This window comes from Saccopteryx leptura, chromosome 6 (genome assembly GCF_036850995.1).
Source record: "Saccopteryx leptura isolate mSacLep1 chromosome 6, mSacLep1_pri_phased_curated, whole genome shotgun sequence".
Classification (NCBI taxonomy): Eukaryota; Metazoa; Chordata; class Mammalia; order Chiroptera; family Emballonuridae; genus Saccopteryx; species Saccopteryx leptura.
Genome location: NC_089508.1, coordinates 188,125,936 through 188,150,351, shown reverse-complemented (window position 1 = coordinate 188,150,351; position 24,416 = coordinate 188,125,936). Strand labels below are relative to the sequence as shown.

Below are 24,416 nucleotides of genomic sequence, written 5' to 3'. Positions count from 1 at the left end.
ATTTTAATGGAGAAGATTAAAGTTAGAGGTACCGAACTCCTCCAGTAACTGACAAAGCATCCTAAAGTGATGTACCAATTACTTTATACGGTTCTCCCGTGGATCCATTTGTCTGGATGCATGTATTTATGTCTGTAATAAGTAAGGGGAAGTTTGAATAAAATACTTTTCTAAAAATAAAGTTAGCTAAAATGGATGATTTTTTTTTCTTTTTTTACTCTTCCGGAAAAATGGAAATTAGTGAGCAAATCAGCTCGAATGGTATTGATGTGGCAGCTTGTTTTGAGTTCTTTTCCCTAGTAATTGTAGAGGGCGTGGGGGAAACAGCTCGGCCACGGGGCACGCTCCTTTAGAGAGGGGCCCCCACATAGACGACGGGGTGAAAGGTGTAGGTGCAGAACTCTGCCCCAGGTGACGCGAAGTCGCTGGTGGGAGGCTCAGTGGTTAACGGCGAACACAGTGAACAGCAAAGGGGAGCGCTCTCAGGGGCTCCGCCCAGCCCACCAGCCCCGGGTCACCAAGCCCTGGCAGCGTGGACTCGGCACAGGGAGTGCGACGTGAATGGGGTCCCCACCCCCCACCTCCTGTCACCGCGATGGCCAGGGCAGCCGCTTCCGAGGGGCCCAACCAGGCGACACGTTCCAGGGCCTGCGTCCAGAACACACACCGTGGCCATGGATTACCCTCAGCAGCTGCTCTGCCCACCTGGGAGGGGGCCACGTGGGAAGGGCAGTCACGCAGCTTGGTCCACTCAAGAAAACCACACCTCGCAATGCCTCAGCCACTTCCTCCGTCACCTTCTTCCTTCCCGCAGGCATTGGCATGAGCTTGTAGGAAACTCCTCTCAATGAGGTGAGAGCAACATGGTGTCGTAGGGACAGGCTTTGGAGCCAGTGAGCACCGAGGCCCCCTCGGGCCCTGCTGCAGACCTAACTTAGGAGGCTGGGCAGTCACTGACCTCTCTGAGCCTTTGTTTCCCTACGTACAGATGGGGGATGGTAATGGCTACTTTGAAGGGCTGCAGAGACGGCTCACTCTTTCACAGGCCTCAGTGGTCACCGGCATTTCTTTACCCCAACTGTGCTCACCCTCCCCTGCCTGGCCCTGTGGAGTCCTGTGGCTCAGAAAGCATCCCACTTCACGTCTTGATCATGGACAGATAAATCAGAGTATCGTCTCCTCACATTATCTAACTTCATTGAGAACTGCAGTAAAATAATAATAATAATAATAATAATAATAACAACTTAAGATGGGAAACAGTCCAAAAGCAGCCCTATTTGGTTTGGCACATGTGTTGGTATGGATTTTGAATGACAGTGTTTCTGTCATTGTGAAAACTTGCAACCTTCCAAATAAAACACAAAGCTACTCTACAGCCTGACCTGTGGTGGTGCAGCAGATAGACAGAACATTGACCTGGAGTGCTGAGGTCACCGGTTCAAAACCCTGGGCCCGCCTGGTTAAGGCACATAATGACAGCAACTACTATGAGTTGATGCTTCCTGCTCCTAACCCCCTTCTCTCTCTCTCTCTCTCCTCTCTATCAAATCAAAAACAAAAACAAAGGTACTCTACAAATTCCTGACCTGGAAAGACAAAACAAGCCAGGTTGTGTTATCTGTTCCCGTTCACACCTCAGCTTCCACCGGAGGGGGATGTGAAGCACCAGCACGGAGCCCAGTGGGCCTCCTGACCCAGACGTGCTGGCTCAGTCTCCCTGCAGCAAGGTGGCGAGTGCAGCGCTCCGTTCCATCTCAGGCCGACACAGGGCAGCGAAGGCGTGGTGTGTCCTGTGTGCATCCATGCACTGGGGGTGCACAGTCCCCCTAAGGGAGCTGGGTGGACAGGACGGTGGGGGAGAGGTGCTCGTGTGAGCGCAGGGCGGCCATGCACTGGGTCAGGTAGGGGACTGGTCTGCACGCTTCTGAGAGCCGGAGCACAAGGGACTTTTCTGTGTACCCCTGGTGCCTGGCATGGCACCTGATGCCCATCAGAGGCATAGGAATGAGCTAGCGAATGAAAGAATAAATACAGGACAGTGAAAAAATGAATGAATGGGAAAGTTCTGAGTGAGATATTGAGGACTAGAGTGTAAAGAGGTAAGATAAAGAGCTGGAAGGGGATTGGACAGAAAACAGAGCTCTGGCTTCAATCTCAGGGGCTAAAACCTGAAATGGGGAAACACGCTGTTCATTTCCAAGGACCTGGCTTTCCTGGGCACAGACTGAGGACGCTAAGCCACCACCATCCGCCTCGCCAGCAGCGCCACAAAGGCTGCGGGCAGTGCCCTCTTTCCCTGGGGGCCCTCCCCCCTCACTGAGCTGTGCCCACAGTGCCCTCTTTCCCCTGGCGGCCCTCCCCCCTCAGTGAGCTGTGCCCACAGTGCCCTCTTTCCCCTGGCGGGCCCCCCCTCAGTGAGCTGTGCCCACAGTGCCCTCTTTCCCTGGGGGCCCTCCCCCCTCACTGAGCTGTGCCCACAGTGCCCTCTCTCCCCTGGGGGCCCTCCCCCCTCACTGAGCTGTGCCCACAGTGCCCTCTCTCCCCTGGCGCCCTCCCCCCTCACTGAGCTGTGCCCACAGTGCCCTCTCTCCCCTGGGGGCCCTCCCCACTCACTGAGCTGTGCCCACAGTGCCCTCTCTCCCCTGGGGGCCCTCCCCCCTCACTGAGCTGTGCCCATAGTGCCCTCTCTCCCCTGGGGGCCCTCCCCCCTGAGTGAGCTGTGCCCACAGTGCCCTCTCTCCCCTGGGGGCCCTCCCCCCTCACTGAGCTGTGCCCACAGTGCCCTCTCTCCCCTGGCGGCCCTCCCCCCTCACTGAGCTGTGCCCACAGTGCCCTCTCTCCCCTGGGGGCCCTCCCCCCTCACTGAGCTGTGCCCACAGTGCCCTCTCTCCCCTGGCGCCCTCCCCCCTCACTGAGCTGTGCCCGACGGGTTTTCTCACTGCCCAGTATCACTACCTTTACGGAAAGCCCGCTGCGTGCTCGGTGCTGCTAGGCACAGGCCCACGCTGTGTCTAACCCCCGCTGACCCTGACGGAGATGCTGTCCCCATTTCACAGACTGAGGTCGCCCTGCTGCCACCGCCCTCGGGCGGTCTGAGAGTCAGGGCCACGGCCACCAGCACGGTGATCCAGGCAGTGGGTCTGGCTCCCACTGTAGACCTCTGGAGGAGCGATGGTGGGAGAGGGCAGGCTTGTTTCTGGGCACGGCTCACACTCCACCTTCCATGGGCGTCCCCAATGCGCTGCCCTTGTGCATCGTTGCTCAGCTGTGCAGCCGCCCGCTGAAGCATCAGGCAGCACTGCGACCCCTGCAGTTAGAATCCAGGGCACTGGCTCCGAGAGGGTGTGCCTCCCACCTGAACCTTTCATACATTTGGTTAATGTATTTACCAACTCCCAGGATGAACAACCGTGGCCATAATTAATAGATTGGCCCACCGAACATTTACCTAAAAATAATGGTTCCCTTCCCACTAAAGGTCCAATGTACACAGCTATTTAAATGAATGTTGTAGATGATACTAGGAACTGAAGCTCCTTTTCTTTGAGTTATAGAATCCTCCCGACAAAGCGAACACTTCTCATTGTTAACGTTCTTTGAGCACAGTGAATAACAGAACTAAAAGATATCTTACAAGGTTCTAAGAAACAGGTAACAGCATGCAAACCCCTCCCTCTTGCTCTCCATCTGCATCAGAAAGACAAAGCTGGAACCGACATGATGAGATAACCCCCATCTTCCAGGATCAAAGGGGGGGGGGCTTCAGCCCTTCCCTCTAACCCCGCCCCCGGGTCAGGCTGCGTGACATTGTAGTTATCACAGGATAACCCTGCTGCCTGTTGGTCAGGGAAACGGAAAATGGGAACGGGGCAAGAATAGCCCATCTTGTCTGGAAGGCGGTGGAGGGAGGCCTTGGTCTAGAGCAGGGATCTTAACCTTCCTCATCTCACAGCACACATACTAAATCCTCATCACTAAAATCCTGATTACTAAAATCCTGTGGCACGCCGGAAAATATATTTTTTGCCGATCTGTCAAAAGGAATAGGTATGTATATTTTTGATTCATTCACACCAAATGGCTATAGTTGTGTTGCCTATTGTCATTTTATTTGACAATCTAAGGGAAAAGGGGTCAGTGCCCCTGACTAAATAGTCAGGTACTGCATGTTTTAAAAATTCTCATGGAGCCCTGGCTAGAGAGCTCGGTTGGTTAGTGTTGTCCCGATATGCGGACGGTATGCGTTCAATACCCAGCTGGGGCACATACAGAAACGGATCGATGTTTCTGTCTGTCTGTCTTTCCCTTCCTCTCTCTCTAAAATCAATAAATAAAGTAATAATTATTGTGACATACTGGTTGAAATCCACTGCTTTAGACAAAGGAAGGACAGACCTAGGAAGAGGTGAGAGACCGAGGGGAAAGCGTCACATGCCTAGATCTAGGGGGCGGAGGACAAAGCAAGGGGACCAGGGCCGCACCCAAGGGGGCACGTCCACAGAGTGGGGCACCGCAGTCTGCTAGGCGGGGGGGGGCCTCGATGGGCAGGGGGGCCAGGGCCGCACCCCAGGGGGCACGTCCACAGAGTAGGGCGCCGCAGTCTGCTAGGCGGGGGGGGGCCTCGATGGGCAGAGGGGAGCACACACTGTGCCCTGCAGCTCCAGCCACGCCGGAGGGTCCTTGATCTAGGCTGTAACGAGCAGGCGGTTTTTGAGGAACCGCCAGTAACAAATGCTCTGGACACTCGAGAGCTGCTTCTGAGTCCAGGAACCTTTGGCACAGGAAGGGGCCTTCCAGGAGGAAGGGCTGGCAGCAGAGGAGGGTCGGGATCTGGGAGGAGGTGAGCGCTGCGGAGGGAGGAAGAGCTCCAGGTTCTCAGGCCTGCGGAAGCAGGGGCGGCTGCCACCCCCGTGGGCCACCCCGGAGGCCCTTACACAACCGCTATTGAAATGAGATCCTCCTCAAATTAGATACTAGTCATCTTTGGGGAAAAGGAAGGGAATCAATTGTTCTCTCTGTCTACTGCTTACCAATGAGGAATCAGTGGAATGCTATGAGAAACGGAAGCAATGGACAGATACGTGCGTATTTCCCTACCTGCGTTAACTAAGCCCCCATCGAAGCTGCACCACACCTTTTAGTATCCGTACATTTACTCTTAAATTAGGGTATGTCTTTGTAGTCTCATAACAGAAGCAAGTATTTAGTACTTTAAATGAAAAAAAAAAAGATTAAATGAAATGCAAAATGTGGTAAGCCTTTTTTTTTTTTTTTTAAGAAACAAGACTGCAATCAATTATGGGTGACCCTTCTCCCCTGGAAGACCATCTGGGAGCCCAGCCTATGAGGCTTTTGCACAAGTGCTGGCTTGGCTTTAAAAAAAAGTGAGGAAGCTTCTTATCAATAAAGTGACTGCAGGACTGGTTCCCTTGGTGGGGCTCTGTCCTACATGCACTGCATGTCATGTCTCTGCTAATAGCGCCTTCCTCCTCCACCCCCTCCTTACAGAAAGTTAAGGGATGCTTTTTCTCCAAGTGATGAATGGCCTGGAATATTTCAAAACTCTTCCATCCATCGTAAAAGCTAAGGAAATACACAACCTAGTTCTGCTGTTGTTTCAATTTCCTCCATTACCAACATTACCCTTCATTCTCAAAACATTCATTTGAATCACCGTTTATTGGGGAAAGAATTACCTGCCAGTCTCCTCGCTTATCAGAAAGAAGATAAAGTTGGACTGAAACTTCAGGGTTAATTAATTGAGGGTACTGAACGTAATGTGTCTATGCTGAATGTTACAGGCACATCACGATGAAAACAGTTTTATTTTCCATGGTCGGGATAAATTATCATAAATAATTCATTTCAATGGCAGAGACGTACTGGAGAGCAATGGCAACAAAATTGACTACACTCCACTGTGAGATTCGTTCTTGAATCTTCATTAGCCATCGGAAACTTTTTACGAGCAATAAATCATATTTCAAGTGGCTGCAGACCTCATAAAGCAGCTTGCTGCATTAAAATAAAACCAGAAACCCGGGCCCGCAAGGCTGTGGGCTTTGCCACTCAGCACTATTTGGGAAACGCTTCCTCACGCTTCTCTTGCCAACATCACATGGAACACTTTTCAAGCTGATGTGAAAATTAAGCATCACTTGTCAAAAACATCATCTCAACGTCCTCTGCGTAGAAACAGTGGGAAAATCTGTACGTAGAGGAACAGCTTTCAACTCCAAAGCCATTTTTCCTTTAATTTTTATTCAAGTGACACTTATTTCGAGTTCCTGGTCCTGTGTGAATGGCTGGCCTATTCTAGCCTCTGGGCGTCCCCCAAACTGGCAGATGGGCGTGCAAGCTCAAGGGATACTAACAAAGGCACATGCGCTATGATGTTGTCTAGAAAGACCGGCCTATCTCCACAGGCTGGGTGCTACTGAACTTGAATCTTGACAGATGCATAGAGCGTCACCAGGGAAGGAGGCTCTATTAGAGAAGAGGAAGTAAGGAGACAGGGGTTGGCATGTGGGAGGAGCAATTAGCTCCTCTACAGGACGCTTCCGAGAGAGGCCTTGAGGCCTTCTGAGCGGCAAGAGGTAGAGTGGAGGGCGAGGAGAAGACTGGGCCCAGTCCAGGTTATAAAAGGTCTTTTACCTCATGTTAAATGCAGAAGTGAATTTGGGCCAGTACATAAATGGGAACCTTCAAAGGGTTTTTGAATAATAATGAGGCTGTTGATTTGGAACAATGGCGGATGGGGAACCGGAGGGTGGCAGTGGGGGGTAGGTGGAGGCAGAGATCTCTGCGGAAGTCCCGGGAGACATGCCGAAGGCCTCGGCCAGGACAGGCGAGGGTAGCAGGCACAGAGGGAAGTGATCAGATCCCTTGATTGCGTACCCCATTTTCTTCCCAATGATATGTCTTCCCAAGAAACATAACCTGAAACTGAAGCTGCAAATTCTGAGACGGAAGAACATGACCTCAAGCTCAAGGCCACCAGCGGAGAGAGAAAGCTGGACGCGAGGCTGCCCCAGCAGCGCCAGCAGCGACGGAGAGGCGGAGAGGTGGCTGCTGTCCGCAGACCAGCAGTCCAACCATGAATTCGGGGGGCAGGGAGCAGAGCAACGAACCCCACCCAGAGCACATATATATGCATGAGAGAGACGACTGCAAGCACATGTTGACATTAAATATTCAGTGATCAAGCAAACTCTAGTGGAGGCTGTTCAGAATCAAGGAAGGGAGAGAGAAACAGCACGCTCCTTTATTGAACGGACCGTCACAACATCTCCCCATGAATATCATACTTCACAACACAGCGGCATACGGCGTAATGGTGCGAGGGCACCTCACGCAGCCATCAAGGTAGAGTGCAATGAATACTGTATTTCCTAATAAATATATTATCCTTACAGTAGGATGTTCAAAGTTTCCTTGCCTCTCATCTATCGTCTGTCTACATTCTCCCTGATTTCGTGGAGGGATTGGGGTAGATGGGCATAAAAACCTTCATAACCAACAGGGGAGGATTACTTCACTTATGTTCAAAAGGATTTTGTGTGGGGAGAAGTATTTTTGTGGGAAATTCATGGAGCCCTCGGAAGCATTTTCCATTGAAGATTAGCCTGGAGTTTGCATCTGAACCACAGAGGACAGCCTTTCAGATTTGAGGGGTTTTATTTATAGCTGCCTAAATGGTGTATAGAATACTGGCCAAGAGGCCGGGAGGTGGTTCAAAGATGTTACTGAGCCTTGGAAGCTCTTGTGCCCCACTAATTACACAGGGATCCTAAGAAATCATGACGACTCACTAAGTGCTGGGAATCAAATCTGGTTCCTTCTCTCATTCAGAAGTTTACTGACCACCTACTGTGTGCCAGGCTGGGAGAGGGGTCAGACCCTGGGGATTGACAGATATACAAGGCACAGCCCTAACCCTCAAAGGGCTCTCAGTCAAGCAGGGGAGGAGGAAATACAATGACAACAGAGTATAGCAAGTGCCACAACCACCTGCCCTCACAGGAGGCTGAGACCGGAGGAGCTGGCTGGCTGTGCCCAGGGCTGGGGGCAGGCAGGGACACCTGGGTTTGTTGTAGAGGATACGCAAAGGTTGACAGGCAGTCAGGCGGGAAGAAGGGTGGGCAGGCGCAAAGGCGTGGAGGAGTGTTGGCAGGTGACAGGCAGTCTGGGGAACGGGAGGGAGTGGGGGGACTGCTGGGCTGAGGAAGTGGGGAAGGGCCTAGCCAGTGCCAGAGAGTGGGTGCTATGCTGCAGGAAACGGGGTGCAACTCAGATTGGATGACAGGGGACCGGCCTGTGGAACCGTCTCCGAGGGCCAGGGCCTTCAGGAAGCCTGGGCCACCGGGCTTCCTCCGAGAAGCAGCCGCAGTCCTCCTGCTCCAGGGCTGGGAGCACACAGGCTCCCTGCACGGCCCCCGGGCCTCGGGCAGGACATGGCTCGGTGCCTGCCTCGTTGGCTCTGTTGCCAGTACCCTGAGAGATGGCACTGCCATTACTTCCCTTGGCCCACAGCACATAACTTAATAGTGTCCCCTGTCAGGAACGGTTCTCTTTGTCAGGAAGCTTTTTATTGATATTCAACCTTCATCTTCCCTTTCTTAATATTATCCCATTATACCAATACTCCATTGTGCCCTGCTAAGTAATTCCCTTTCCTCCTTGGCATTTACGTCTTCCAAGTATTTATAGACTTATCAAATGCCCCATTTAGTTGTCACTTAGGCGGGCTATACATATTTAGCTTCTTTAATCTGGCCCCATAAGCCAGGCCTTCCATTCTCCTAAATCACTTGAGTTCTTCTCTTCCAGGTTCCTGTCAATTTGCTTCCAAGCCTCCCTGTGCTGCAGGGGGCTGGGGGAAATGATGGGGCTGGGAGGGAGGGCTTGCCCCCTCGTGGGAGAAGGGTACAGCCTTGGGTGGGACATCTCCCTTAAAGGGAAACTCCCTTAGAGCGGGCCAGGCCTCTGGAGGGGCTAGGAATCCTGCATGTGTTTTTCCCCCTTCTTTTTCCAACTGAGAGGAGGGGAGATAGAGAGTCAGACTCCTGCCTGTGCCCTGACCAGGATCCACCCGGCAGCCCCCATCTGGGGCCATGCTTGCAACTGAGCTATTTTTAGCACCTTAGGCGGAGGCTCCATGGAGCCGTCCTTAGTGTCTGGGCCCAATGCAATCGAACCAATCAAGCCATAGCTGTGGAAGAAGAGAAAGAGAAAGAGAGAGAGAGAGAGAGAGAGAGAGAGAAGAAGAAGAAGAAGAAGAAGAAGAAGAAGAAGAAGAAGAAAAAGAAAAAGAAAAAGAAAGAAAGAAAGGAAGAAAGAAAGAAATAAAGAAAGAAAGAAAGAAAGAAAGAAAGAAAGAAAGAAAGAAAGAAAGAAAGAAGAAGGAGGAGGAGGAGGAGGGTGAGGGGTGGAGAAGCAGACGATTCCTTCTCCTGTGTGTGTGCCCTGACTGGAAATTACACCCACGACTTCCATATGCTGGGCTGACGCTCTACCGCTGAGCCAACTGGCCAGGGCCTCCTGCACACATTTCAAGTCAACATGCTGTTCTTAGTTCTTATTATGTGCTAGGTACACACACACAACACAGTACTGAGCTCCTACTATGTGTCAGACACTGAGGTATAGAACTGAATAAAATGTGCTCCCTGTGGCCTTGTGGAGCACACGTATTTATTAATCTCTTCTTGCACACCCATCAGGTTGTTTCCTTCTAATCTTAAGAGTCTCAGAGAACTCATCCCTAAATGCACTTAACTCTAATTGACGCTTTTAGTTCCGCGAGTAGAACGTCTCTGTCCCATCTAGAACGAGATGCCACATTAAGTACGGGCATGAACACAGAGCTCCTGGTCTCTGCGGGGCTCAGCGCCCCCTGCAGGCCCTGCACTCCCCTGCGTTGGCCTTCTCGGCAGTCTAGTGCGTGTTCTGTGCCCATAGGACCTCAGCTAAGCGTGCCCGTGGCACCCGAGTCCCACGTGAGGGGTAGGCTGACGGGGGTGGCAGGGAGGGCTCTGAGGCAGTCCTGGCTAAAGTCTTGGGGGGTCTGGTCCTGAGACCACAGGAGGCAGTAGCTCAGCTGCCTGATCCTGGGGCCAGGTCAAGTCAGGTACAGCTCCTTCTGGGGAGCCCTGACTCCGGTGTCACCTTCACATGCCACAGAGACACTGCTCAGCGTGGCAAGCCCACACTGGTGTCAAAAGCTGGGAGGGCCAATGAAATCCCAGATAACTTCCGATGCGAGGTGCGGACCAAGGCCGCTCCCCGTGAGCCCTGTCAGCACGAAAAGGCAGATGGCACCCGCCGAGCTTCCTTCTTCTGAGAATTCTTTAAAAAACCAAAACCCAGACCACTGAGACTCAGCAGACAAAACTGTCCCTTCAGAACACAAACTGTTACACATTCTCCCAGAGCTGGTGTCAGCATATCCTCTACAGATCAGAACCTTTCCTCGCAGAGGCTTTAGAAAGGAGATAGTGAACTCTTTTCATCCTTAATTTACAGTAACAGCCAATTATGCCAACCACCATTAACGAGGAGGCGAAGAACCACCTCGTCGCCACCTGCCAACCGGGTGAGAGTGCTAAGAAGACGCCGAGCTGCTGGGGGGCCGAGCCCATGTGCCGCGCTGGGCTCTTCCCTTACGAAATGCCGTCTCTGCTTTCCCTGGTGTCGAGGCAAAGGTGCGGCCATTGTTCATTTTTTACAAGTCCTCTGCTATTCTGAGAGCATTTGCTGTAGACTAATCGGGAAACTGCGTTGAACTGTACATAAAAGAATGATGACAGACTGCGGTCATTTTAATTCATAAAGAAGACAGCCGGAGCCCCAGGGAATACGCCACCTCAAGCCACTGGCACCCAGTGACTTCATGCTAAGTCACCACTACATCATATTTTTTAGATTCAACACAAAGGCTAATGGGCATGTGACTTATTTATTTCAACTTCTTTTATGAAAACTGGGTGTTTTTTTTGCTCCTTGGAAAACATTATAATCTCCCTATTCTATAAACACACAAATATAATTGTAAAATGACATCATTCTGTTTTCATTTAATTACTCCTGAAATGCTTTCTATTTAATATTCATTACTCAAAAGCTAATTTAAAAGAGAAAGAGATGCAACTTATTCAGAAAGATGTACTGTCATTCACAGCAATAGTTATCTAATATACAGAAGTTAATAAAGCAGATTAATCTACAAGTCCCTTTAAGCCATCCTTGAGTTTTGAACAACTGCCTCTTTGACCTTTCCCCTTCACGCTGTGCGCCAGTAGCAGGTGCCAGCTGTACAGAAATTATGGCTGCGCATTTGAAGGCAGACTCTTTTCTTACTTTGCTTCTGACCAGCAGCTGACCCTGTAGGAGTGATTGTTTCTGGTGCCGGCCTAAAGGCTACATAAACCAGGAGCAGATACACAAAAGGCTACATATACCAGCTGCCTTGCCTAAGGGTACCATCCTGGGCTGACACCTCCACTCCTTCTCCAGCGTCCCAAATTGCTCCTTGTGTGTTTCCATACATGCGTGTCACCCTTGTTATTCGGTGTGAGGGGTGGGCGAGGGTGGGCAGAGGGGAGAAATCCCCCAGACCACAAAAATATCCGTCCCTTCCTCGAACTTGACTTTTGAGTGTTCTATGTCAAACTGTGCCATTATGATGCTAATCTAGGTCTGATTTAGCAACTTTAATAAGAGGCTAAACCCTCTTGTAATTAGATAATAAAATTTTATTATGTATTTTAATATTAAAAGTCTTAAAATCAAAGTCTTCAAATCACACACTGGTACAGAACTAAGGTACTTAAATATCACAGCCCCAGAAAACGGGAGCCTGAAAAAGCACAATGTGGCTAATTCTTCACTCTCAGAAATGTAAACATGGAATTCCTATGTGGGGGCGGCAAAAGCTCCAACACTCTTAATTACGTGCAGGGAAGAATGAATCTATTCAAGTATGGAGCACACTGTACCACTTCCAGCCAAGGCAGGAGATGGCTTTGACAGTTATTTCTTGGATACAAATTACACAAGTAGAAAAACAATCCCCGTAATGATTAAATGCAGTTATGTACATAGGAGAATACCAGCGCAAATGGTAACATATTTAAATGGTTTTCCTTCATTAAAAAAATTATATATGATATTAAACCATCAATCACTGCTGAGGCACAGGAGTTTAAATGTATTGTCACTGGTTGAAATAAATGACTTGGAGACTGAATCCTGGCTCACTCAATATGGTGTCTTTGCTGTTGCTTAGTCACCCAACTCTCTGCTGGTTTGGGCTACATCTGGTGGATTCCATCCCTTTCAATTAATAAGGCGAGTTACGCTATCAATGGATTACATCTTTAAACTGTGCTTAGAGGTAGAAAAACACATGTCCTGGTGGGGAAAAAAAGCCTCTGTTCTGTTAACCATTTGGTTTGAAGTACTTATTTCTTTCTTCACTCATGTTTAAAATGAAATTTTCTTGTGACATTTCATCAGGGTTATTATATAGTATATAATAATAAAAACTATAATATAATAGTCTTATCTTAGCATTACCATTTAGTTTATTATGTAGTAAGTAGTCTATGACCATACTAGATTTGATACCTAAAAGTCACTGCCTGCGGACTGTACTTCTGAAATCTAATTTTTTTTTTTTTTTTTTTTGCAGAAAGTTCACTATCTCAAGGTGTCATGCCCTGCTAGGGGCTGGGACAAATACTCAGATGGCGATGATCTTTGGGAAAAACAAAGTATTCTATAAAGACAGGTATTGTGGTTATAACACTAATATGATGATTTTTTTAATATGATGATTTATTAATAAAAAGTTTTATTTTAACTGGTTTTTCTGTTTTAAAATTCCATTTTTTGTTACAGTTTAAATAGTCATTCAACAAAAATGAAATAAGAATGGCAAAGATAGGGGCTAGAACAAAGGATTTGGATTAAAAACTTCCTTCTAAAGATGGGTAGACAAATACTTTATAATATAGATAAGATGCCATTTAAATGAAAAATAGTATTTTTCTATTTTTAAAGTCATAAAATTTAATTTTCTAAACTGATCTTCAGCGGTGGTGGTCACATATTCATCATTCTTTTTTTTTTTTTTTTTTGTATTTTTCTGAAGCTGGAAACGGGGGGAGACAGTCAGACAGACTCCCGCATGCGCCCGACCAGGGGCTATGCTCTGCCCACAAGGGGGCGATGCTCTGCCCCTCTGGGGCGTCGCTCTGCCGTGACCAGAGCCACTCCAGCGCCTGGGGCAGAGGCCAAGGAGCCATCCCCAGCACCTAGGCCATCTTTGCTCCAATGGAGCCTTGGCTGCGGGAGGGGAAGAGAGAGACAGAGAGGAAGGAGGGGGGGGGTGTGGAGAAGCAGATGGGCGCTTCTCCTATGTGCCCTGGCCGGGAATTGAACCCAGGTCCCCCGCACGCCAGGCCGACGCTCTACCGCTGAGCCAACCGGCCAGGGCATATTCATCATTCTTAAGAGTTCTACTCCCTTTTGGCCTTTGATTGCGTGGCTGCTCCCTGGACAGTCCTGCCCAGCCTGGTTCTTTTAGGTATTCTGGTTTGAGCCCGAATAATTAGATTGTTCTCTCTCTCACCCTTTCCCTGTCTCTCTCAACCAAACTGAAGTTTATCTTTGCCTCAAACAAATCTTATTTTGAAAATAAAATTTTTGAGAGGTGTTAACTGAGTTTCATCAGCTGTTTATTGCATCCCTTCTGTATGCAAAATGACGGCATCCTTTTCAAACAACTTATCAACAAAATGCGCTTCAAAAATTATTGAAACACCCGAGAGAAATAAAAGCATCCTGGTGGCAGTGCCACATGGGAGACGGCCGGGAGCCTCGAGGAGTGCGCACTGCGCGGCCCGAGCTCCGACTTCTCTAAGATCATACAACCCAGAGGGGAAACCAGCCAGATGTCCAGTGCTGCCCTGCAGAGTCTGTTCATTTTTTGTTTTCAATTTTCACTTAAGTGGCCAACGTTTTAAAATCTGGATTTCTGGCTTCTCTTTGGGGGTAGGGGATCTCAATATATCTGGTGACTCTGAGTCTTACCTTCTTCCTGGGAAACACTTCGCTGGGGCCGTGGGGACGCTGCCCTCTTTAGACAGGGATGTAGATACTCAGCCGAGGTGTTTCCCAGTCTCCCTCCTAAATCTGCTCGGCTCTACAGGCCTCTTAGCTTGTAGAACGGAGAAGAGAGGAAGAGGGAGGCTCTGGAATCCAGGGGTCAGTCTCAGGCTTGCCAATGTGAGAAGACCTTAACAACGATCTTCGATAGAGCCAACGGTACTCAGTAGTAGAAGCCTCCTTTAGAAGAGAGAAGCTGTTTACAATCAGAAAGAGGTGAAAAATGGCATTCTATACTGATGACTCCGCGGTGAAAATCAGGACTAAGCCTAGGGATGTGTGGGGGTCTGGGGGGTGGAGGCAACACACCTGTTGGTCCCCTAACTTGATCTCACCGCTGCCATATTGATTCTGTGCTGGACAAATCAGGTTAGACTAAACCTTGGGAGCTTCCTCAAAGGCATTAAAGAAAAAGTCACAAAGAAGCATCATGAGACAGTTCCACTACTAGACCCTGACGTGCTCAAGGAGACACGCCTTACCGAATTTTATACCCTCAATGTCTGGCTATAGAATCACGACTGGGCGTAGGTCTAGTATAGGAGAGGAACTGGTGTTAGCTTGGCCTCCGCGATGGTGGGAGCCACAGGGCTTCGTCGTACCAGCTGGCCAAGCAACCTTCCTCTCCCTTGCCCGCCACCTCCGGGTCACTGCCCATCTGTTTCGTCCCGGCTGCAGCACGAAGTTGAGGTATAGGATGACTGTTCTAAATCACTCTACCTTAAGGATGGCCCCGGTGGGACTTACTGGAAGCTCAACTTGCTTCACTGTAAGTGCATAAAACACACACACTCTTTCAGATTAGTCACCAGGCAACGGCAGCTTTGTGGGTAAGCACGTGAACTCTGGAGTTAAACAGACGGACCTAGACTAAAATTTTAGTTTTTCCACTTATTGACCATGTGACCTTGGGAAAGTTCCGGAAGCATTTTGTGCCTTGGTTTCTGTATCTGTGATAGGGAGGTCATGTCACAGAAAGACTGTGATGACAAAATCACATTAAACGCATATGTAAAGAGCTTAAGGTGGTGCCTGCACACATTAAGCACTTACATTTTTCAATATTATTTTTTTCCTAGAAATAAATGCTGAATACAAGAACAGATTGCTGTGAAGGCCCAGCTCACAGCAGCATTTTAAGAAACTGTGTCATGACACGTAAGTTCCCATTTTCCATTTTCGCTGTCTAATGACCCATCCCTGGCTTCCTTTAAACCCGTTCACAGTCCACGTTATCCTCTGATCCTCCTGCAAATGGCCTTCCAGTGTGTGTTTTTTGTATCAATCAACTACCATATTTTTTATGATAAAGTTGCAAATCAACCAGACTGAGCTAATGGCTCCCGAGGAGGGCACACCTCTAGGTAGGGTTCACCACAAATGTCTTTAATAACGTCCGAAAGGCTAAGCTACATGAATATAGTTCATTTGCTTAAGTGTCTCCCACGGCGTCACAGGCCGAAACGTCCACGTCAGGTAAGGGTGCGACCGCACTTTCCCCTCCTCACTGTTCATACTTGAATGGAATCTCAAGTATGAAAGATGTCTCGTCTAGTATGTCAAAATGTTGAGCAATATCGTTTCAATCTAAACACAGAAATGAAAAAAGAGCAGATGATTTCCCTTTCGCTGTAATTCACTTTGGGATGTATGTCATGAAGAGCACTATACAAAAGCAATTTCCATTGATTGACTGACTGATTGAGGAAAAGGGTGAATGTTCTTCCAGCTTATGTCCCCACTGAAGTATGATTATTACAGCTCCTGACAGCTCTTCACACTGGTACTTAGAGGCCAGGTTAGCACAAAAAGAGAGGTGGGGGGAAGGAGGGAGGGAGGTCATAATTAGAATGTTTTCACCTTGAGCTGAACAGTTAAATAGATGAGAGGAAGATAAATTCAAACCTAACTGCTCTAAATCTTCCATTCAATGTATTTAGATTTTAGAGACTATAATTGCTAAAAATACCTTGCTAATCATAAGTTAATCGTGTGATTCAATCAGCAAGACCTATGACCACAGAGGTCTTGTTCTATTTCTCTGGAAGGCCTTTCTTTTTCTAGAGCAATCAGTTTTAGCTGACATTCTGACTTGGAGAAGCATTCAGCACCAATATCCTATTCTTTTATCTGAAAAAGGCCTGGCCTGTGGTGGCGCAGTGAATGGAGCGCTGACCTGGAACGCTGAGGTCGCTGGTTTAAAACCCGGTCAAGGCACATATGGGAGTTGATGCTTTTAGCCACCTTTCTGAAATTTCCCTATAAGTCTATAAAACTCATTCCTTCACTTACCTAATTTGGGCAAATCTTTCACTCTGTAGGACAGCTAAACGAATGCTGATCAATGTATGGGTTATGGATGAAAACACTCAACAGGATCAGTGATAAAACTGAACCAATTTCGCCTGACCAGGTGGTGGCGCAGTGGATAGAGCGTCGGACCAGGATGTGGAGGACCCAGGTTCGAGACCCAGAGGTCGCCAGCTTGAGCGCGGGCTCATCTGGTTTGAGTAAGGTTCACCAGCTTGAGCCCAAGGTCGCTGGCTCGAGCAAGGGGTTACTCGGTACTCGGTCTGCTGAAGGCCCACGGTCAAGGCACACATGAGAAAGCAATCAATGAATAACTAAGGTGTCGCAACAAAAAACTGATGATTGATGCTTCTCATCTCTCTCCAATCTTGTCTGTCTGTCCCTATCTATCCCTCTCTCTGTCTCTGTAAAAACAAAAACAACAACAACAAAACCAACCAGTTTCACAAAGCAGTTTGTCCTGAGTCACTGTGGCAGGTCAGTGCCTGCTCACTGCTCACTGTTCCTACTCGCCTGTCCTCACAGTTGTGGTTTCTCTTCCCAATGATGTACATACGCACCGGGAATTTTTTTTCTCAATGCATGTAAACTGGGTTTTCTCAATTGTTAAGTCAAAACAATGCTGGTTAGACAATAATTCTTACTTGCAATAGAGCCACTTAATTATAGTGCATCTTCAAATGGACTAAATTTAATGCTTGCAAAGTTAGATTTGTTTGCAAAATATGATAGATGGTTTATTTGGAGAATGTTTTTTAAAAACATTGAAGATCGAAAGCCACACAGCAGGTCAAAATAAACACATTTAAGGTGAGAGGCACTTACAATGTCTCTCCCAGGCCGCTGCGTACAAATGGAAGGCCTATTAAGACGCTGGAAAACCCTTTCTGTGGGTTCCCGCTCCATGTGCTTTGGAAGCTTCAGGAGATAACTTTTGCAATTTGGAACTGACACTCCATGCAATTACACTCCCAGCAATATAGATAGATCCAGGTTGGGGGGAAAAAACAATTCAAACTAGTAAATAATTGCAGTATCATTGCATCAGTTTAGTTTAAAGAGCTGACAAACCCTCTCTAAACTCCAAGCACAATTAGTCATTAGGGTCTAGTTTTTCAGCACTGTTAAGCAATTTGTAACCCATTCCTTTTAATAGGGTTAGGCATTACTTAACGGACACAGATGTCTTGAAAACTGAAACCTCGAGTTATGAAGCAGCAACCTTGTTCATTACTTTCTGTGATAGGCAAATCATCTATAAAATCAGCATTTAATGGGTGACCAATGAATAATCAATGGCTCACTTTTCATCTGAGTGTGAAAATGAGAATAATCTAATACACAGTCCCCTGGGGAAGAGGCTGAATCTTGGGTTCTGCTGCTCTTCAGGGCTGATTTATAAGGTCTTGGAAAGCTGATGTAAACAGATGATCAATGGGACCCATCCTTGCTCATAATAACCCCCAACCGGCCCACTCGGCTTTTCCAAGCCCGTCCCTCTAGGCTATTAGCTCTGTCCACCTAATTCTCCCCGCTCCCTGCTGCTGCTTCCACTCCGGCCATCCGTCCCGTCCAGCCGACTCAGAAGTAATTTTATACGCAGCAGAGAGCGGGCGGAATTGATTTTTCACTCAGCGCTCAGTTCCCATCTGAATAATTATCAATTTTACTGCCTCATAAAGGGGAGAGTCAAAATTTCAAATCAATTCAAAAGAGCTTTTGAGATGACAGAAACTGTGCATAAGAATAGAGGTCAAAGTTGTCAGTGACCTAAGGAGATGATGTCACATATTACTATGCCCAACAGCTGACATCAGAGGCACTCAAGATGATACAACCTAGTGCTAATGCAAATCATATTTATGCTGACTACCAGGTCCCTGTCATTAATATTTAAAATGCTATCTGAAAGCCTACATTCCAAATAAATAGAATGTATTCCATTGATAATAAAGATATATCACTACTTAGTCAAATCCCATAAAGTAAAAGATTACCAAGTATTAACACACAGAAATTACTTAAACCAGCAAGCGCATGGTAATTCTGGGTAAAGACCAGCTTGACTGTCTCCTGCATTGCCATATGACTTGCTCCGCACTGCCTGACGGTCCTTGTTAAGGACTATAGCCTATTGATTTTTGCTAAAATTTCCCCCCAACTGAGAAGTTTCTGCCCAAGTCTACAGGACAGTATTGTGACCATGGCTGAGTGTGGCAGGAGGGGCTTGGTGGTGAACCTGCTGCTTGCCATGGTGGGGTGGGGGGCTGGGTCTGACCCCTGGCCAGTCCATGGGGACTTATTTTCTCCACTGGCTACACGCCGTAAGTATGTGGTTCTCAAGCTTCTCCTTGTAAAACACCTGAGGGCTATGACACACTCCCGACAGTACCAGTAGCTACTGCAGTTGGGTGGGTAGGGGAGTAGGGAGGAGAGGTACACCTAAATCTTAATAGAATGATATTTTGAAAAGTTAGTCTAGCCCTGGCCAGTTGGCTCAGTGGTAGAGCATCAACCTGGCGTGTGGATGTCCCGGGTTCAATTCCTTGTCAGGGCACATAGGAGAAGTGCCCAACTGCTTTCCCACCACTCCCTGTCTTGCTTCTCTCTCTCTTCCCCTCCTGCAGCCATGGCTTTATTGAAGTGAGTTCACCCCCGGCACTGAGGATGGCCCCATGGCCTCTGCCTCAGGCACTAAGAAGGCTAGGTTGCTGAGCAATGGAGCAATGCCCCAGATGGGCAGAGCACTGCCCCCTAGTGGGCTTGCCAGTTGTATTTCAGTGAGGAGCATGTCCTCAATAAATGTGAGTTGGCCCTGGCCGGTTGGCTCAGTGGTAGAGCGTCGGCCTGGTGTGCAGAAGTCCCAGGTTCGATTCCCGGCCAGGGCACACAGGAGAGGCGACCATCTGCTTCTCCACCCCTCCCCCTCTCCTTCCTCTCTGTCTCTCTCTTCCCCTCCCGCAGCGAGGCTCCATTGGAGCAAAGATGGCCCGGGCACTGGGGATGGCTCCTTGGCCTCTGCCCCAGGCACTGGAGTGGCTCTGGTTGCGGCAGAGCGACGCCCCGGAGGGGCAGAGCATTGCCCCCTGGTGGGCAGAGCGTCGTCCCCTGGTGGGCATGCCGGGTGGATCCCGGTCGGGCGCATGTGGGAGTCTGTCTGTCTCTCCCCGTTTCCAGCTTCAGAAAAATACAAAAAAAATTATATATATATAAATGTGAGTTACCTTCTTCTTCTACTTACTGTATCAGCACCATGTAACAATTCCTGGGTCATACGAAATAGTTATAAGGCTACGGCCCTTTGCCTAGTTACACAACACCTTACTTACACCCCTCCTCACCAGGAAAATAACTGGTTAACCGAGACATTACCACAGATAAAGTTCACATAATTTCATTTAAATATTGGCAAAAAGGGGTAGCCAGGAAAAAAACCTCTTCCGTGGCTGCTGTCTCATTCTATCTCATCAAGAGGGACATTTTCTATCGATTGCAGGACACTTACTTGCTGGCTAATGACCATGTTAAAATGTTTACATTTGTGAACCAGACTATAATGGAGATAATCTGGCAAAAGAAAACAACTAGAAGTATTATAAAGATATTTCCTAGATCTAGTGAAACTGGAAAACTTCAGAGATGGTATTTCCACAGAAAAACGGTATTATTCTTTTTGAAATATTTCCAGCAAGTATGTTTCCTTTAATGCGTACTGTTACTATGATTTGCCGAGGTGAGTTTTAAAAACAATATTAAACTTGGACCTAACTCATATTAGCCAGTCACAAAACACAGTTGACAATAAAGGAATTGTGGCTTTATTACTTATTATTGAATGCTCCTGGGAATATGACCTATCTGCACCTTGATTTCTCATTTTAAATTGGGAATAATACCGACTATGATATGATGAATGGAGAGTTCCTAGCAAGTTGCCTGGGACAGACTGGGAGCCCAGGTAATGGGGTTTCTCAGCATCGCAGAGTCTTCACAAGGCAAACTAACACGATGTGATTAAAGGCTCCAGGGAGGAAATCAGAGGTGGACCATTTTTGGCTCTGACTTTGCCTTTTTTTCCTCCTAGGTCTCTGGAAGAGCTAGCCTCCTTCTGAATTCTGCTTCACGGAGGTGAATGAACAACTCTGAGATTTCCCGAGGGAAGGTGGTCCTAAGGCCGGTGTACCACCCCACCCTCAGGGAAATACTCCTAGGGAAGAACTGATAGAGTCTCGGCAGTGCCTGACCGGTGGTGGCCCAGTGGACAGAGCGTCAATCTGGGACGCTGAGGTCCCAGGTTCAAAACCCCAAGGCTGCTGGCTCGGGAGTGGGATCAACAACACGATACCATGGTCATGGGTGTGAGCCCAAGGCTCCTGGCTTGAGCAGGTGTCACTGGCTCAACCTGAGACCCCTGGTCAAGGCACGTATGAGAAGCAATCAACGAACAACTAACGTGGTGCAACTATTATACAAGTTGGTACTTCTCATCTTTCTCCCTTCCTATCTCTCTCTGAAAAGAAGAAAGAATCTTGCAGGACCAGCTGCTCTCAGAGCTATTCAGGGACCAGGCTGACCTTCGGGAAACTTTCTTAAGCCAGGTGACCAACACCAGTTACCTGCTGCAGGACATCGGGGTTCTGCTGCATGAAATGCAACAGCCTCTGACCGGCCTGGGCGGCCTCTTGGCACCGAAGCGGCTTCTTGCCCTCTTTCGCTATGTGCTTGAAGAGGTAGCTGACGATGTAGTCCAAGCTGGCACAGCAGCTGGAGGACACAACTGTATCTGCATGAGGAAGAAACGAGGATCCATTTGCGTTACTGCAGCGTGTTTCATCTGATTAATTATAATCCTTCCATTTAAAAAAAAAAAAATCACTTTCTGGTGTCAAAGCACTTTTACCAAACTATAAATTCCTGAGGGCAGGGATTCTGCTTTGCTTGTCTCTTTAAACCCAATGCCCACTACAGGACCTGGCACAGAGACACATTGCTAAATATATGATTTCTGGATAGAACTGGATAGCACTGTCCGTTTGTGACCTTGAAGACCCTCTGTTCAATTCAAGTGATTTTATTAAATATCTACCTGGTGCAAAGTGGTCTGGTCCAGGGGAATGCCCACCCTGGTGTCAAAGAGGCCGCAACTTAGACCCTACGTCAGTGTGACACCATGCTATGTAAGGTCACTGACACACTGCAGTGAGGATTTTGAGGGGGACGCCACATTTGCATGGGGCTCAAAAAGAGTCTGGTGAAGGAGGCAGCACCAACGATGGCCTTGGCCAGATTATTCCAGCTAGCCATTAGGAAGAGAGATTAACACGAGCAGAGAGATGAACACAACATATATAAATGTGGTAGAAAGCTATAGATTCTGGAGCCAGACAGCTCTGGGTTCAAGTCCTGTCTTTTCCAATTACTTGTTGCACTGTTATTTTTTTTATTTTTATTTTTTTTACAGGAACAGAGAGTGAGAGAGAGGGATAGATAGGGACAGACAGACAGGAACGGAGAGAGATGAGAAGCATCAGTCATCAGTTTTCATTGCGACACCTTAGTTCATTGATTGCTTTCTCATATGTGCCTTGACCACGGGCCTTCAGCAGACCGAGTAACCCCTTGCTCGAGCCAGCGACCTTGGGTCCAAGCTGGTGAGCTTTTTTTTTGTTGTTGTTCAAACCAGATGAGCCCACGCTCAAGCTGGCGACCTCAGGGTCTCGAACCTGGGTCCTCCGCATCCCAGTCCGACGCTCTGTCCACTGCGCCGCTGCCTGGTCAGGCTGCACTGTTATTTTTAAAGAGGCACTTTTCCTCTCTCATCACTTGTAAAATATAATACAGAGCTGAATGAGAAGAAAAAACTAGAAATCTTTATAATAACGACAGCTGATGCTTACTGAGGACTTCCTGTGTTAGTTACATGGAGTATTGTTTCAATCCTCACGGCAGCACTATAATAGTCACTTGTTCTCTCCACCAACAGGGGAGGAGGCTGAGAGACCAAGTGACCTGTCCAGTGCCACAGAGCTAAATGACTCTGGAGCCACGACATGGCAACAGACAAGGAGCTCGACTCTAGGTCTATACTCTTAACCACTAAGTTAAGAAGAAATTAAGCAAAAGTAGGTATGAAGGACAAATATACGTAAGCATCAAGCACCTTCCAAAACACAATGAGGACCAGAAAGACGCCCTCACCGGGAAGGCGGGAAGGCGGAGGTGCATTCGGGAGAGGACTTCCGGTTTGAGGGGAAGAGCCTGGGGGTGCGCATAAGAGAGGAGGTGACAGAGTGGCACGGGGCCTGCTTGAGGACATCTACTGGGGGGCTGAGACATTTATATTTCATCTGAAAGGCAACAGAGGTGCATTATGGAAGGGTTTTTTTTCTTAGTAGGTGACATGATAGCACAATCATTTATTGATTCTCCTCTGTACACTAAAATGATCATTCCATGAACTTCTAAAAACAACTCTGTATGTAGTATGTGCTGTTATTTACATTTTTCAAATGAGAAAAATAAAGCTCAGAGAGAAGGAAATGATCCAGAATTCATGGTTTTGATTCCCAGTGTGACAGACACTGTTCAGGTTTTTCTGGCTAATGGTAACATGTAGACATGATCCTGGGGAGTTCATGGTTAGGGACAGAAACAGCAAGAGGAACAATTAGAAACACTGGGCGCGCGAAACATGGCCTCCAGGGTAGGCTCGAAAGAGAAGTAGACCGGGCAAGCAGGGCTGGGAGCAGCAGGCCACCAACCTCCTATGGTGACAGCTTCTCCCTCACCTGACTCAGCTCTGAGGTTCGGACACACGTGTGCCCATCAGAGATTAGAGGTGCTGCATTAGCCGAACTGGTTCAAGACGGGGTCGGGAAAGCTAACCGGAGACACCTTTGAAAAGGTCTTGAATTGTGTTTAGTAAGGAAACTTGCAATTGATACAACGCTACAGTTTAAAAACCCTTTCACAGACACTGCTTTAAAAGAAATGACACCGTATATAGAGATAGGCTGGGGCCAGTTTTAAAATACAAACGTTTGCATTTAAAGTACAGCATAAGGGTGTCAGCTGACGCAGGACCACAAGGCGTTGGAGGAAAGTCTAAGAGATGGACAGAGACAACAGTTGTAAGACCCTGTGGATCTACAGGCTTTTAAGAAAGGAGCCCCCCCCTCCTCCTTTAAAGTTATGGCATTTGATGGATCGATTAATTAATCGTTTACCTCTCCCCACTTGTTGAGCCTGGTTGCTTTTCCTTCACATTTCTACCTTTCATGAAAGTAAATGAAGAAACTTCACATCTACAAAAGGAAGCAAGCAGGAAACAGATATGGTTCCCCTCCCAGTGAAGAGCAGTACGCTATCAATCACACAAAAATGATAAAGCCTTCACACAGGCTTGGTGACCACATGCCATGCAGGTTGCATTAGAAGGCTCCAATCTACTGAGTCAGCTATGAAAAAGCCAGGTAAACACTTTAGACACAGAGGTTGGAGCATATATCCTTGCAATAAAAGCAAGAAGAGCTTCCATTATGGCTGATTTATGGTTGGGGACTTTGAAAATAATAAATGTTATTTCAGGGTAGATCAAAAAGTGTGGAATCCTAAGGATCGAGGGGCGTTTGATCAAAAGCAGAATGAATAGTGCTGAGGACTCTGTATCATTATTGGTTTTTCTTTATCTGCAGCTCAAGCTACTCTGTGAGATTCAAACAATGAAACTCTCCTGACATAAAAGAGCAAACAGAAGTCACGAACTTTCATAGTTTGTCCTAGTTCTTGGTGTTTAGAATCTTTTAAGAAGGATTCATCAGTAATTGAGACCATTTTGAACATACTTTTCACGCCTACTAGGCGCTGTGTCCTCTGTGGCAACTTGTTTGTCACGGGAACCACATTTCTCCGGCCACTGGTCTCCCAGGAGGCGC

General features: G+C 47.8%; 1 protein-coding gene across 4 annotated transcripts in view; it reads right to left on the bottom strand.

The window, feature by feature from the left end:
- Positions 1 to 24,416, bottom strand: part of RANBP17 (RAN binding protein 17) — a 250,389-nt gene that overhangs the window by 5,779 nt on the left and 220,194 nt on the right. For all 4 annotated transcript variants that reach the window (XM_066342781.1, XM_066342782.1, XM_066342783.1 and 1 more), the window contains one exon: positions 21,099 to 21,265. In XM_066342781.1, coding sequence (XP_066198878.1) covers positions 21,099 to 21,265 — 167 coding nt within the window. The remainder of the gene's footprint in view (positions 1 to 21,098; positions 21,266 to 24,416) is intronic.